Below are 12,728 nucleotides of genomic sequence, written 5' to 3' on the forward strand. Positions count from 1 at the left end.
TGTACAACGGTAAGTAGATCTGGGGGGATCTCTCTACAACGGTAAGTAGATCTGGGGGGATCTCTCTACAACAGTAAGTAGATCTGGGGGGATCTCTGTACAACGGTAAGTAGATCTGGGGGGATCTCTGTACAACGGTAAGTAGATCTGGGGGGATCTCTGTACAACAGTAAGTAGATCTGGGGGGATCTCTCTACAACAGTAAGTAGATCTGGGGGGATCTCTGTACAACAGTAAGTAGATCTGGGGGGATCTCTCTACAACAGTAAGTAGATCTGGGGGGATCTCTGTACAACGGTAAGTAGATCTGGGGGGATCTCTGTACAACAGTAAGTAGATCTGGGGGGATCTCTCTACAACAGTAAGTAGATCTGGGGGGATCTCTGTACAACAGTAAGTAGATCTGGGGGGATCTCTCTACAACAGTAAGTAGATCTGGGGGGATCTCTCTACAACAGTAAGTAGATCTGGGGGGATCTCTGTACAACGGTAAGTAGATCTGGGGGGATCTCTCTACAACAGTAAGTAGATCTGGGGGGATCTCTGTACAACAGTAAGTAGATCTGGGGGGATCTCTGTACAACAGTAAGTAGATCTGGGGGGATCTCTGTACAACAGTAAGTAGATCTGGGGGGATCTCTGTACAACAGTAAGTAGATCTGGGGGGATCTCTGTACAACAGTAAGTAGATCTGGGGGGATCTCTGTACAACAGTAAGTAGATCTGGAGGGATCTCTGTACAACAGTAAGTAGATCTGGGGGGATCTCTGTACAACAGTAAGTAGATCTGGGGGGATCTCTGTACAACAGTAAGTAGATCTGGGGGGATCTCTGTACAACAGTAAGTAGATCTGGGGGGATCTCTGTACAACGGTAAGTAGATCTGGGGGGATCTCTGTACAACAGTAAGTAGATCTGGGGGGATCTCTGTACAACAGTAAGTAGATCTGGAGGGATCTCTCTACAACAGTAAGTAGATCTGGGGGGATCTCTGTACAACAGTAAGTAGATCTGGGGGATCTCTGTACAACAGTAAGTAGATCTGGAGGGATCTCTCTACAACAGTAAGTAGATCTGGGGGGATCTCTGTACAACAGTAAGTAGATCTGGGGGATCTCTGTACAACAGTAAGTAGATCTGGGGGGATCTCTGTACAACGGTAAGTAGATCTGGGGGGATCTCTGTACAACAGTAAGTAGATCTGGGGGGATCTCTGTACAACAGTAAGTAGATCTGGGGGGATCTCTGTACAACAGTAAGTAGATCTGGGGGGATCTCTCTACAACAGTAAGTAGATCTGGGGGGATCTCTGTACAACAGTAAGTAGATCTGGGGGGATCTCTGTACAACAGTAAGTAGATCTGGGGGGATCTCTGTACAACGGTAAGTAGATCTGGGGGGATCTCTGTACAACAGTAAGTAGATCTGGGGGGATCTCTGTACAACAGTAAGTAGATCTGGGGGGGATCTCTGTACAACAGTAAGTAGATCTGGGGGGATCTCTGTACAACAGTAAGTAGATCTGGGGGGATCTCTCTACAACGGTAAGTAGATCTGGGGGGATCTCTCTACAACGGTAAGTAGATCTGGGGGGATCTCTGTACAACAGTAAGTAGATCTGGGGGGATCTCTGTACAACGGTAAGTAGATCTGGGGGGATCTCTGTACAACAGTAAGTAGATCTGGGGGGATCTCTGTACAACAGTAAGTAGATCTGGGGGGATCTCTGTACAACAGTAAGTAGATCTGGGGGGATCTCTCTACAACAGTAAGTAGATCTGGGGGGATCTCTGTACAACAGTAAGTAGATCTGGGGGGATCTCTGTACAACGGTAAGTAGATCTGGGGGGATCTCTGTACAACGGTAAGTAGATCTGGGGGGATCTCTGTACAACAGTAAGTAGATCTGGGGGGATCTCTGTACAACAGTAAGTAGATCTGGGGGGATCTCTCTACAACGGTAAGTAGATCTGGGGGGATCTCTGTACAACAGTAAGTAGATCTGGGGGGATCTCTGTACAACAGTAAGTAGATCTGGGGGATCTCTGTACAACAGTAAGTAGATCTGGGGGGATCTCTGTACAACAGTAAGTAGATCTGGAGGGATCTCTGTACAACAGTAAGTAGATCTGGAGGGATCTCTCTACAACAGTAAGTAGATCTGGGGGGATCTCTGTACAACAGTAAGTAGATCTGGGGGGATCTCTGTACAACAGTAAGTAGATCTGGGGGGATCTCTGTACAACAGTAAGTAGATCTGGGGGGATCTCTCTACAACGGTAAGTAGATCTGGGGGGATCTCTGTACAACAGTAAGTAGATCTGGGGGGATCTCTGTACAACGGTAAGTAGATCTGGGGGGATCTCTGTACAACGGTAAGTAGATCTGGGGGGATCTCTGTACAACGGTAAGTAGATCTGGGGGGATCTCTGTACAACGGTAAGTAGATCTGGGGGGATCTCTGTACAACAGTAAGTAGATCTGGGGGGATCTCTGTACAACAGTAAGTAGATCTGGGGGGATCTCTGTACAACAGTAAGTAGATCTGGGGGGATCTCTGTACAACAGTAAGTAGATCTGGGGGGATTCCAATTTCATGGTAAAAGGACAACACTCATTAGTTAGTAAATAATCCTCACATTTATTTTGTTATCCGTACATTCTTGGCATATAACTTTAAATGCAGTGGGGGAATGTAATTTGCTGAATCGTCTTGTTGTAACTATAATCCTTTTCAGTTCTCCACGGTACTGGTGTGTATCGACTGGACAGTTATTAATTATCATCCTTTTCAGTCCTCCATGGTACCGGCGTGTATCGACCGGACAGTAATTAATTATCATCCTCTGTCCACCACGGTACTGGTGTGTAGCGACCGGACAGTAATTTATTATGCAATGTAATCCTTTTCAGTCCTCCACGGTACCGGCGTGTATCGACCGGACAGTAATTAATTATCATCCTCTGTCCACCACGGTACTGGTGTGTAGCGACCGGACAGTAATTTATTATAATCCTTTTCAGTCCTCCACGGTACCGGCGTGTATCGACTGGACAGTAATTAATTATCATCCTCTGTCCACCACGGTACTGGTGTGTAGCGACCGGACAGTAATTTATTATAATCCTTTTCAGTCCTCCACGGTACCGGCGTGTATCGACCGGACAGTAATTAATTATCATCCTCTGTCCACCATGGTACCGGTGTGTATCGACCGGACAGTAATTTATTATCATCCTTTTCAGTCCTCTATGGTACCGGCGTGTATCGACCGGACAGTAATTTATTATCATCCTTTTCAGTCCTCTATGGTACCGGCGTGTATCGAACGGACAGTAATTTATTATCATCCTTTTCAGTCCTCTATGGTACCGGCGTGTATCGACCGGACAGTAATTTATTATCATCCTTTTCAGTCCTCTATGGTACCGGCGTGTATCGACCGGACAGTAATTTATTATCATCCTTTTCAGTCCTCTATGGTACCGGCGTGTAGCGACCGGACAGTAATTTATTATCATCCTTTTCAGTCCTCCACGGTACTGGTCCCCAACCTGCCTATACCGCGGCCCATGCCATGAGCTGGGCGCTCCAGTGTGCCAAAGGAGTCGAGTATCTCCATAACATGAAGCCTAAAGCTCTCATCCACAGAGATATGAAACCACCAAAGTAAGTCTGAGTCAGAAACCACCAAAGTCTGAGACAGAAATCACCATAGTATGTCTGAGTCAGAAACCACCAAAGTAAGTCTGAGGCAGAAACTACCAAAGTCTGAGTCAGAAACCACCAAGCTGGGCGCACCAGTGTGCCAAAGGAGTCGAGTATCTCCATAACATGAAGCCTAAAGCTCTCATCCACAGAGATATTATGAAACCACCAAAGTAAGTCTAAGTCAGAAACCACCAAAGTCTGAGACAGAAATCACCATAGTATGTCTGAGTTAGAAACCACCAAAGTAAGTCTGAGGCAGAAACTACCAAAGTAAGTCTGAGTCAGAAACCACCAAAATGAGTCTGAGTCAGAAACCACCAAAATAAGTCTGAGACAGAAACCATCAAAGTAAGTCAGTCAGAAACCACCAAAGTAAGTCTTAGTCAGAAACCACCAAAGTATTGACTATTGTCGACATCAGAGAAGAGGGAGCTTGAAATTATTTTGACTATAGTCGACAACGGGGAAGAGGGAGCACATTTTTATGTCGACGATAGTCGACAACGGTACTGAAAGAGTTAATGGACCCCATGGAATATAAGTCAAAGTGAAATCAGAGATTTTAACAGAAGTGATTTCATTGACTCCTCATGTGAAATTATTACGGGATACATTTTTGGTGTTGTAGTTTGTTATTAATCATGGGTGGTACCGTCCTGAAGATCTGTGACTTTGGCACGGCGTGTGATATACAGACACACATGACCAACAACAAGGGAAGTGCCGCCTGGATGGCTCCAGAGGTATTCGAAGGTTAGTGTTGGTTTGGTTTGTTTTTGTTTAACGTCCTATTAACAGCCAGGGTCATTCGAAGGTTAGTGTTCTAACACGACAATAATGGTAAATATGAAGATTCAGATTCTTTTATTTCTTTGTGTTTGTCAACACATCAGAGAGAAGACATTACAAAACAATACAACGTAACATATTTACATTTTGGTGACAAAGCCACGATATAAGCTAAGTAAAAAGATTTGCAGTCTATGTGAGCATAATTGACACCCAAAACGTGACATCAATCCATGCCGCCGGAACTACTTGTAACTAACGTAAACAATCATGCTCTATGATAAAAAAGCCTAGGACTACGTCGTTTTTTATGTTAATTAAAAAGTATCAAAAAGAAATTTTATACATATTGTTACACAAATAATAAAAAGAATTGAACAGAGTGTGTTATTTCAATGCACTTTTTTGTTTGCCAATCTGCATGTGACAAATGAATTTTTAAAAAATAGGCTGTTCCATTTGTCGAACCCCATTGACGAGGTCGCTGAATATTGGCATTTTTTATGCTAGCTCAATTTTAATTTTCAAAAATAACAAAAAAATATGTCAAGAATGTAAATATAAGCATTAAACTGTCTTTTTTGGTGTCTATGGTCGATATAGTGCATAATATGACATTTGTTTGCAAAGCTCTGGCATCTATATCGACCATAGACACCAAAAACAGACAGTTTAATCCTTAAATAGTATGACACAATACATAATTACAAAAGTACATGTCCATTATGCTTAATACTCTTACATACACATATATGTATATGTACACTTTAGTATTACTATATATTATAGACATGTCATTAACGTCATAATGACAGTACACAATAGTTCATGTACGTTATAAATAGACTATATATAGTAAATTAAACATATAAATGGCATTTTTTTGTTGTTGTGTTGCTAAAAAAAGGAATTTTCCTAGCTTACTCAATTCAGAAACATTTTGAACACTTAATAATTGTATCAACTTAAAAACACTTGGTCTTTATAATAATCTGGCTTAATGTATGTACTTCAAATATTGTTATGAAAATTACATTTGAGAATAAAGTGAAAGACACCTACATGTTTGAGTGAGGGTTTCCTTCATAGCCACGCCACCTAGGTCATCTACTAGAGTGACCAAGATGGATAATTGTCATCCAAAGCTCTTGATCAGCTACGTATATGTGTAGTTAGAAAAAGTTGTGAGAGGTAGATTAACTCTATTCCTTATAGTGCTAAGAAATTAGAATCAGTTTAGTGGGTAAATAATTAGTAAGGATGAGATGTAATTTTGTATCATTTATTTTACAGGTAGTAACTACAGTGAAAAGTGTGATGTATTCAGCTGGGGAATCATCCTTTGGGAAGTGATTACAAGAAGGAAACCATTTGATGAGATTGGCGGCCCGGCCTTCAGGATTATGTGGGCGGTACATAATGGTAAGATATATATAAAAGGTCATCCACCCGTGTTGGAGTATATACGTACGTAGGTACAGATTACAGGAAATCAAAAATTTGTACAAACTTAAAGATATCATTAAAAGTACATTTTAAATCAATGTAGGTTTAAACACTTTTAAGTTGAGAATGTAATTGTTAAATCTGTGTTTTGAATAGCTCTGGTTAGCCACTCATTAATACTAGATCGGATTAAATGCCCTGCCTTATTATGAGGGACATATAGTGTTACCCAACCGTACCATACAGCTGTATCTGATCCTGGGGGACATATAGTGTTACCCACCTGTACCGTCCAACTGTATCTAATCCTGGGGGACATATAGTTTTATCCACCCGTATCATCCAGCTGTATCTAATCCTGGGGGACAAATACTGTTACCCACCCGTACCATCCTGGGGGACATATAGTGTTATCCACCCGTACCATCCAGCTGTATCTAATCCTGGGGGACATATAGTGTTATCCACCCGTACCATCCTGGGGGACATATAGTGTTATCCACCCATACCATCCAGCTTTATCTAATCCTGGGGGACATATAGTGATACCAGGGTGGGTTGAATGCTCGGTTATTTATCATTTCTCACTATTGAACTATATCTGTTGTTTGTTTTTGTGTAGGTACCCGGCCACCGCTAGTACGTAACTTGCCCAGACCACTTGAGCTGCTCATGACCAGGTAAGATCGTGTACGGTGTACAGAGCTCTCAATTACTCAAGAGTTCATGTCAAATATCCAGCCAAATTTTATTTGATACGCTTCTACATGTCGTGTGACAGGTATAATGCCCTGTGTATATCACATTCTCTTTGTACATTGGTAACAGGTATCAAATTTTGTTGATGTTAGTTGAAATCTAGATATTTTATTATGTGTTTTGTTAGTGATATACCCTGTGAGTGAACCTCAGTTTCCCAGAAATAGTGACCACCAAAACAAGTAATCACATTCAAACATTTTATATCCGTCGGCTATCAGCACAAATTCTTTATTTCTGGATTTTTCCTGTGGGATACATATTTTACTGGAGTAGCCCTTGTACTTGTAATGGCCACACAAATGATGAGACATTACTCCTTTAAAAAAGTGCTTTGGTTTGAAAATTTCATTACATTTCATCTAAAAGTATCATAAACATTCACATCAGTAATATTATCATGTAACTGATACTGTAATGTTACTGATACTGTAATGATACTGTAATGTTACTGATACTGTAATGTTACTGTAATGTTACTGATACTGTAATGTTACTGATACTGTAATGATACTGTAATGTTACTGATACTGTAATGTTACTGTAATGTTACTGATACTGTAATGTTCTGTAATGTTACTGATACTGTAATGTTACTGATACTGTAATGTTACTGATACTGTAATGTTACTGTAATGTTACTGATACTGTAATGTTACTGTAATGTTACTGATACTGTAATGTTACTAATACTGTAATGTTACTGATACTGTAATGTTACTGATACTGTAATGTTACTATACTGTAATGTTACTATAATGTTACTAATACTGATACTGTAATTGTAGATGCTGGTCAGGGAACCCAACAGAACGGCCGTCCATGGCAGAAGTTACGAGAATCATGTCCCACTTATTTCAGGTATAGTTTCCCTAAATGTAATGGATTCCTGTCACAGCTGAGTAAAACATTTTGATCTGAATGAAATGTAAATAGTAATGTTAAGTGTTGATCCTCAAATAGGCCTCCTCCTTTATTGTAAACGTTAAAGTTTTGGGAGGTTTTTTTTTTGAACCAGTTTTATCTTTCTAATTTTAAAATTGATGATTTTGTATTTCTGTATGTCACTATTGTGTGTTAACGATAAACTGTTTCTTTGTACACCAGTTTTTTGAGGGTGCTGAAAAGCCGTTAGTTTACCCACATTATGAGGATGAAGATGATGTTGGTTCACCTGATTTTTGTAAGTGTCAAATTTAAACAGGTATAATTATCATTATATGTGTCCATAGATTTGTACAAAATTTTACACAGACAAGTTCAAGGTCTTAAAGAAAATCCTCAAGCTAATGGCTATCGTCTCTTCATCACATTTCCTAGGAGAGTTCAGTATGAGAATGCCTTGAACAGTTTCATATTTTGAAGCAACATAGCTAAAGCTAAATTAAGTTGTCTACTATACACAAACAATGAAAGTTTTTAAACACTCTAGAAGAAACTGAAATGTTTACATGAGGTTGAAAATTAGCTGATACAGTGAAATTCTTTATCAAAAAGACAAAGTCTCAAGTGACCTATTCTAATCGCCTTTTGTCCATCTTGTGTCCGTAAATAATTTACATTTTTGCCTTCTTCTCTGAAGCCCCTTAACCAATTTCAATGAAATTGGACAGGAAGCTTCTATGGCTAAAGGTCTACCAAAATTGTAAATTATATGGTCCCCAACCACCAGGGGACTAAGAGGCAGGCCAAAAGGGCTCAAATTGACTGAAATTTCAAAAATCTTCTTTTCAAAACCCAAATAACATAGAACCAAATATACTCTTCGTAGATTGAAGGGTCTTAAGGAGGGGGTAATTACTATAGTTTAAATAGGAAATACACATTTTTGACCTTTATCTGTTAGCTCACCTGCATACCTGTCAAGTTTCCCGCATTGGACGGGAGACTCCCGAATATTCAATACAAAAATCAAATTCTCCAGTTTGAAATTAATGACCCGCGCGGGTCCCGAATTTTATTAAATTCTCCAGTTTTCTCCCGCTTGGCCCAAGTACCTCACCCTCGGACATGACGTGCGTCAATTTGATGCTTCAAATTCTAAAACTAGTTTGTATATAAGTCTTAAAACGTTGTCCAATATACTGACTCAACAAAGGGCATATTAGCTATGGTCAGTGACACTAATTGACCCCTAGGGGTTAGTTAAAAGAGTCGGTCAACTGATACAAACCCTGACTGTCACCAAATTGGGTCTCAGGTGAAGTTTCCAATAATCAACATACCTGTAGTAAAATAAGCTATTTGCAAAGTAGATTTTTCCAAAGAAGGTATACAAACCCTAAACTAGCCATATTTGCCAACAAATCAGTATATTTTTTATTGATTTGAGAATGTTGGCAAAGAACTGCAGTCAGACTCTCAAAAAAATCGACAACATGCTGTTGACGGCGGCCATGTTTGTTGTGATGAATATTCTAAAAACGGACCCGGAATCCGGAAATGGACAGTTTTTTTCAGGATATTTTTCTTTCTCTTTGCTGATTTTAGGCAACTGTTTTCTGGGAAATAACATAACTAAAAAAAGGGGGATACTTAATTTTCTTTTTTTCCCAATGAAACTTATACATGGATTTGATTTTTTAAAAAAAGAGCCTTTAATTTCTATATTTAGATTATTAAAAAAGAAAAAAATTATTGTTTCAATATATGGAATTATTTGAAGGTAAATTCAATTGAACTAATGTTTTTGAATATGCTACATTTTATTTAATCCAAAATTGATGTATATAATTATCAGTATACATTTGAAAACAATTCATCTGAGGATTTTTATTTGACTCTAAGGATTAACTGACAGGTATGGGTCACTTGTCAACATTTGACCCTTGACAGGTATGGGTCACCTGCCTGAAGGGCAAGTGATGAGCTTATACATTGGTGCAGCAACCGTCTGGCTTCATCTTTTTTTAGTTCACTTGTCCATCATCCGGCATCAACTTTTTCTTTTAAACAACTTCTTCTCAATAACCATGAGGCACAGAAACATGACATTCGGCAGTAGTATGCTGGGGTGAAAAGCTACCAAGTTTGTTCAAATGCATCACCTTGACTTATATTCAAGGTCAAAGGGGTCAAATAGGTTTAATCATAAATTACCTTGACCTACATTCAAGGTCACATGGGTCAAATAGACTAAAAAGACTTCTTTTCAAAAACCAAGAACTTTAATATTTAAAGAATGATTTCTTGATAGCCAAGAGACTCAGAGACCTGATATTAGGCCAGTAGTATTCAGGAATGGATGACTGAAAAAATTATTAACTTTAATAAACCTAGCCTACTCGGATATTTGAAAAAAAATGTAGTAATCAGCATGGTATCTGTAGAAATGACCTAGATCAACATCAAAGTTGCTGTAGAACCATGTGAGTGATACAGACCCATTAGGCCTCTTGTTTGATTTCTATTGGAATTCATTCTAACTTGGTTAACATTATCAGCATGTGACATGTTGGTGGTATGAAACATGTTGGCCCTGATTGATCCCCAGGGGTTGATGGGAGGGACCAAAAAGGGTCAAAGTAACTGAAATTTCAAACATTTTTTTCTCAAGACCAGAATAAGGTAGAATCAAATTCATAGATTGAGGGGTCTTAAGGCATTTAACCAAAATTGTAAATTTCATGATCCTGGGGTCTCATGTTTGCCCCTGGGGAGGGGGTAAACTTTATATAGTTTATATAGGGAAATCCTATATAAGACTATCATTTGTTTAATTTCTATTGGAATTCATTCTAACTTGGTAAACATTATGTTGGCTTTGACTGACCCCCCCGGGGCTGATGGGTGGGGCTAAAAAAGGTTGAATTAGCTGAAATATTTCATAACCTAAGTAACCGTTAAGGCCCATGGGCCTCTGGTTCTGATTAGGATAGCTGAAAATATATTCCTAAGATATCCTATGGCACCTATTAGGAGAAAGAAGAAGGAAAAAAGTTAACGAAAAATGAATTTTCTTACCTTCTAGCCTTCAACACACCAGCATCAGTATTCTATAACACGCCACCAAACAACGTCATCACGTCGTTTACCCCGCAGACATCCGAGTCGAGGTCTGAGACACTGATCAGTGACACAGTACGCCACCACTTGGACAGGAACGATGATCAACAACAGATGTCCCCTCCACCACTCCCACCCCGCGCAAACCCCCCACAGGTACAAGTGTTTTCTTCCTAAGTTGATTGGAATTATGCTAAAAAATATTAAAGTCTTATACAGTTATATAAAAATCCACTAATGTCTTATGAACAATTCCAGTCTTAAATCTGTAGAAAAATTTGATGTCCTAAAAATAAACACAGAATATGTATATAAATATGAGGTTTGCTTGTCGGCTACATCAAAGGTTTATTACCCATTGTCCAAAGATAATCTGTATAATGTTCAGCTATACATTGTAATCAGAAACAATGTTTTGTGTTCAAATTTCATTTAACATACATTTAAATACAAATAGGAGTTTTAAAATGATAGTTTATGTCTTAAAGTAGGGAAATTCAATTATTCAGAATAAAGGTTTCATAGTAGGTTCGAAAAATCATTTCCAGGAAATATAAAAACAATCCTTGAGGTCTTTCAAACCCTTAGAGAGTCTTGACTTTGTTATTTCTTTAAACCAGTAACAGTAAAGCAGTAAAGCAGCACACTATAACCATATATAGCATTGTTTGAGATTTACAAATAAAACAAATTGAACATGATCATTATTTTGACATTTGGTCAAATTCAACCAGGTGAGTGATCAGGCCCCATGGGCCTCTTGTTTTTATGTTTTATTTGAAAGGCTGATGTTCAATAGAGTATTTGGTTATTTTATTACTAGAGTTATCACCCCTTACTATACTCCATTCTTTACCACTAGGGGGAGCAGACGCGACAGATGAGTGCGCCACCATCCTTGGCAGCCAGTCGCGAGAGTCTGTACGAAGGTCATGTCCGCAGTCCGAGGTCAGGCACACCTGTTGACCCCCACCTGAAGCGATACTCCGCGGATATGAGCAGATTTGACGGCGATATCATGACACAGGGAAGCAGCGGAAGTGGAAGTAGTAGCGAGTCACACAAAGGTCAGTGAGTGCACACAGTAGTTGTAGCTAGTTGACAGAGGTCATTGAGTGCACAAAGGTTAGTAAGTACATGTAGACTAGCTGTTGTAGTGATACAAAGGTCATTGTGTTCGTATTTATATATAGTAGTTGTACGAGTGTTAGTGTTTATATATAGTAGTTGTATGAGTGTTGGTGTTTATATATAGTAGTTGTACAAGTGTTGGTGTTTATATATAGTAGTTGTACGAGTGTTGGTGTTTATATATAGTAGTTGTACGAGTGTTTATATATAGTAGTTGTACGAGTGTTTATATATAGTAGTTGTATGAGTGTTGATATTTATATATAGTAGTTGTACGAGTGTTTATATATAGTAGTTGTACGAGTGTTTGTGTTTATATATAGTAGTTGTACGAGTGTTTATATATAGTAGTTGTACGAGTGTTGGTGTTTATATATAGTAGTTGTACGAGTGTTGGTGTTTATATATAGTAGTTGTTTGAGTGTTGGTGTTTATATATAGTAGTTGTACGAGTGTTTATATATAGTAGTTGTACGAGTGTTGGTGTTTATATATAGTAGTTGTACGAGTGTTTATATATAGTAGTTGTACGAGTGTTGGTGTTTATATATAGTAGTTGTACAAGTGTTTATATATAGTAGTTGTACGAGTGTTTATATATAGTAGTTGTACGAGTGTTTATATATAGTAGTTGTACGAGTGTTTATATATAGTAGATGTATGAGTGTTGGTGTTTATATATAGTAGTTGTACGAGTGTTTGTGTTTATATATAGTAGTTGTACGAGTGTTGGTGTTTATATATAGTAGTTGTACGAGTGTTTGTGTTTATATATAGTAGTTGTACGAGTGTTTATATATAGTAGTTGTATGAGTGTTAAGTGTTTATATATAGTAGTTGTACGAGTGTTGGTGTTTATATATAGTAGTTGTACGAGTGTTTATAT

The 12,728-nt window shown here is 38.6% G+C and overlaps 1 protein-coding gene across 4 annotated transcripts in view; it reads left to right on the top strand.

The window, feature by feature from the left end:
- The window catches only part of LOC117326782 (mitogen-activated protein kinase kinase kinase 7-like), a 63,728-nt gene that overhangs the window by 3,284 nt on the left and 47,716 nt on the right, over nucleotides 1-12,728 (top strand). For all 4 annotated transcript variants that reach the window (XR_004532509.1, XM_033883501.1, XM_033883502.1 and 1 more), the window contains exons 4-11: nucleotides 3,532-3,670; nucleotides 4,341-4,465; nucleotides 5,795-5,923; nucleotides 6,570-6,627; nucleotides 7,495-7,567; nucleotides 7,814-7,889; nucleotides 10,677-10,867; nucleotides 11,574-11,778. Coding sequence is in view for 3 of the 4 variants with exons in the window: in XM_033883501.1 (XP_033739392.1) it covers nucleotides 3,532-3,670; nucleotides 4,341-4,465; nucleotides 5,795-5,923; nucleotides 6,570-6,627; nucleotides 7,495-7,567; nucleotides 7,814-7,889; nucleotides 10,677-10,867; nucleotides 11,574-11,778 (996 nt within the window). In the remaining variant the exon portion in view is untranslated. The remainder of the gene's footprint in view (nucleotides 1-3,531; nucleotides 3,671-4,340; nucleotides 4,466-5,794; nucleotides 5,924-6,569; nucleotides 6,628-7,494; nucleotides 7,568-7,813; nucleotides 7,890-10,676; nucleotides 10,868-11,573; nucleotides 11,779-12,728) is intronic.

The sequence above is a fragment of the Pecten maximus genome, chromosome 5 (genome assembly GCF_902652985.1).
Source record: "Pecten maximus chromosome 5, xPecMax1.1, whole genome shotgun sequence".
NCBI classification, from domain to species: Eukaryota; Metazoa; Mollusca; class Bivalvia; order Pectinida; family Pectinidae; genus Pecten; species Pecten maximus.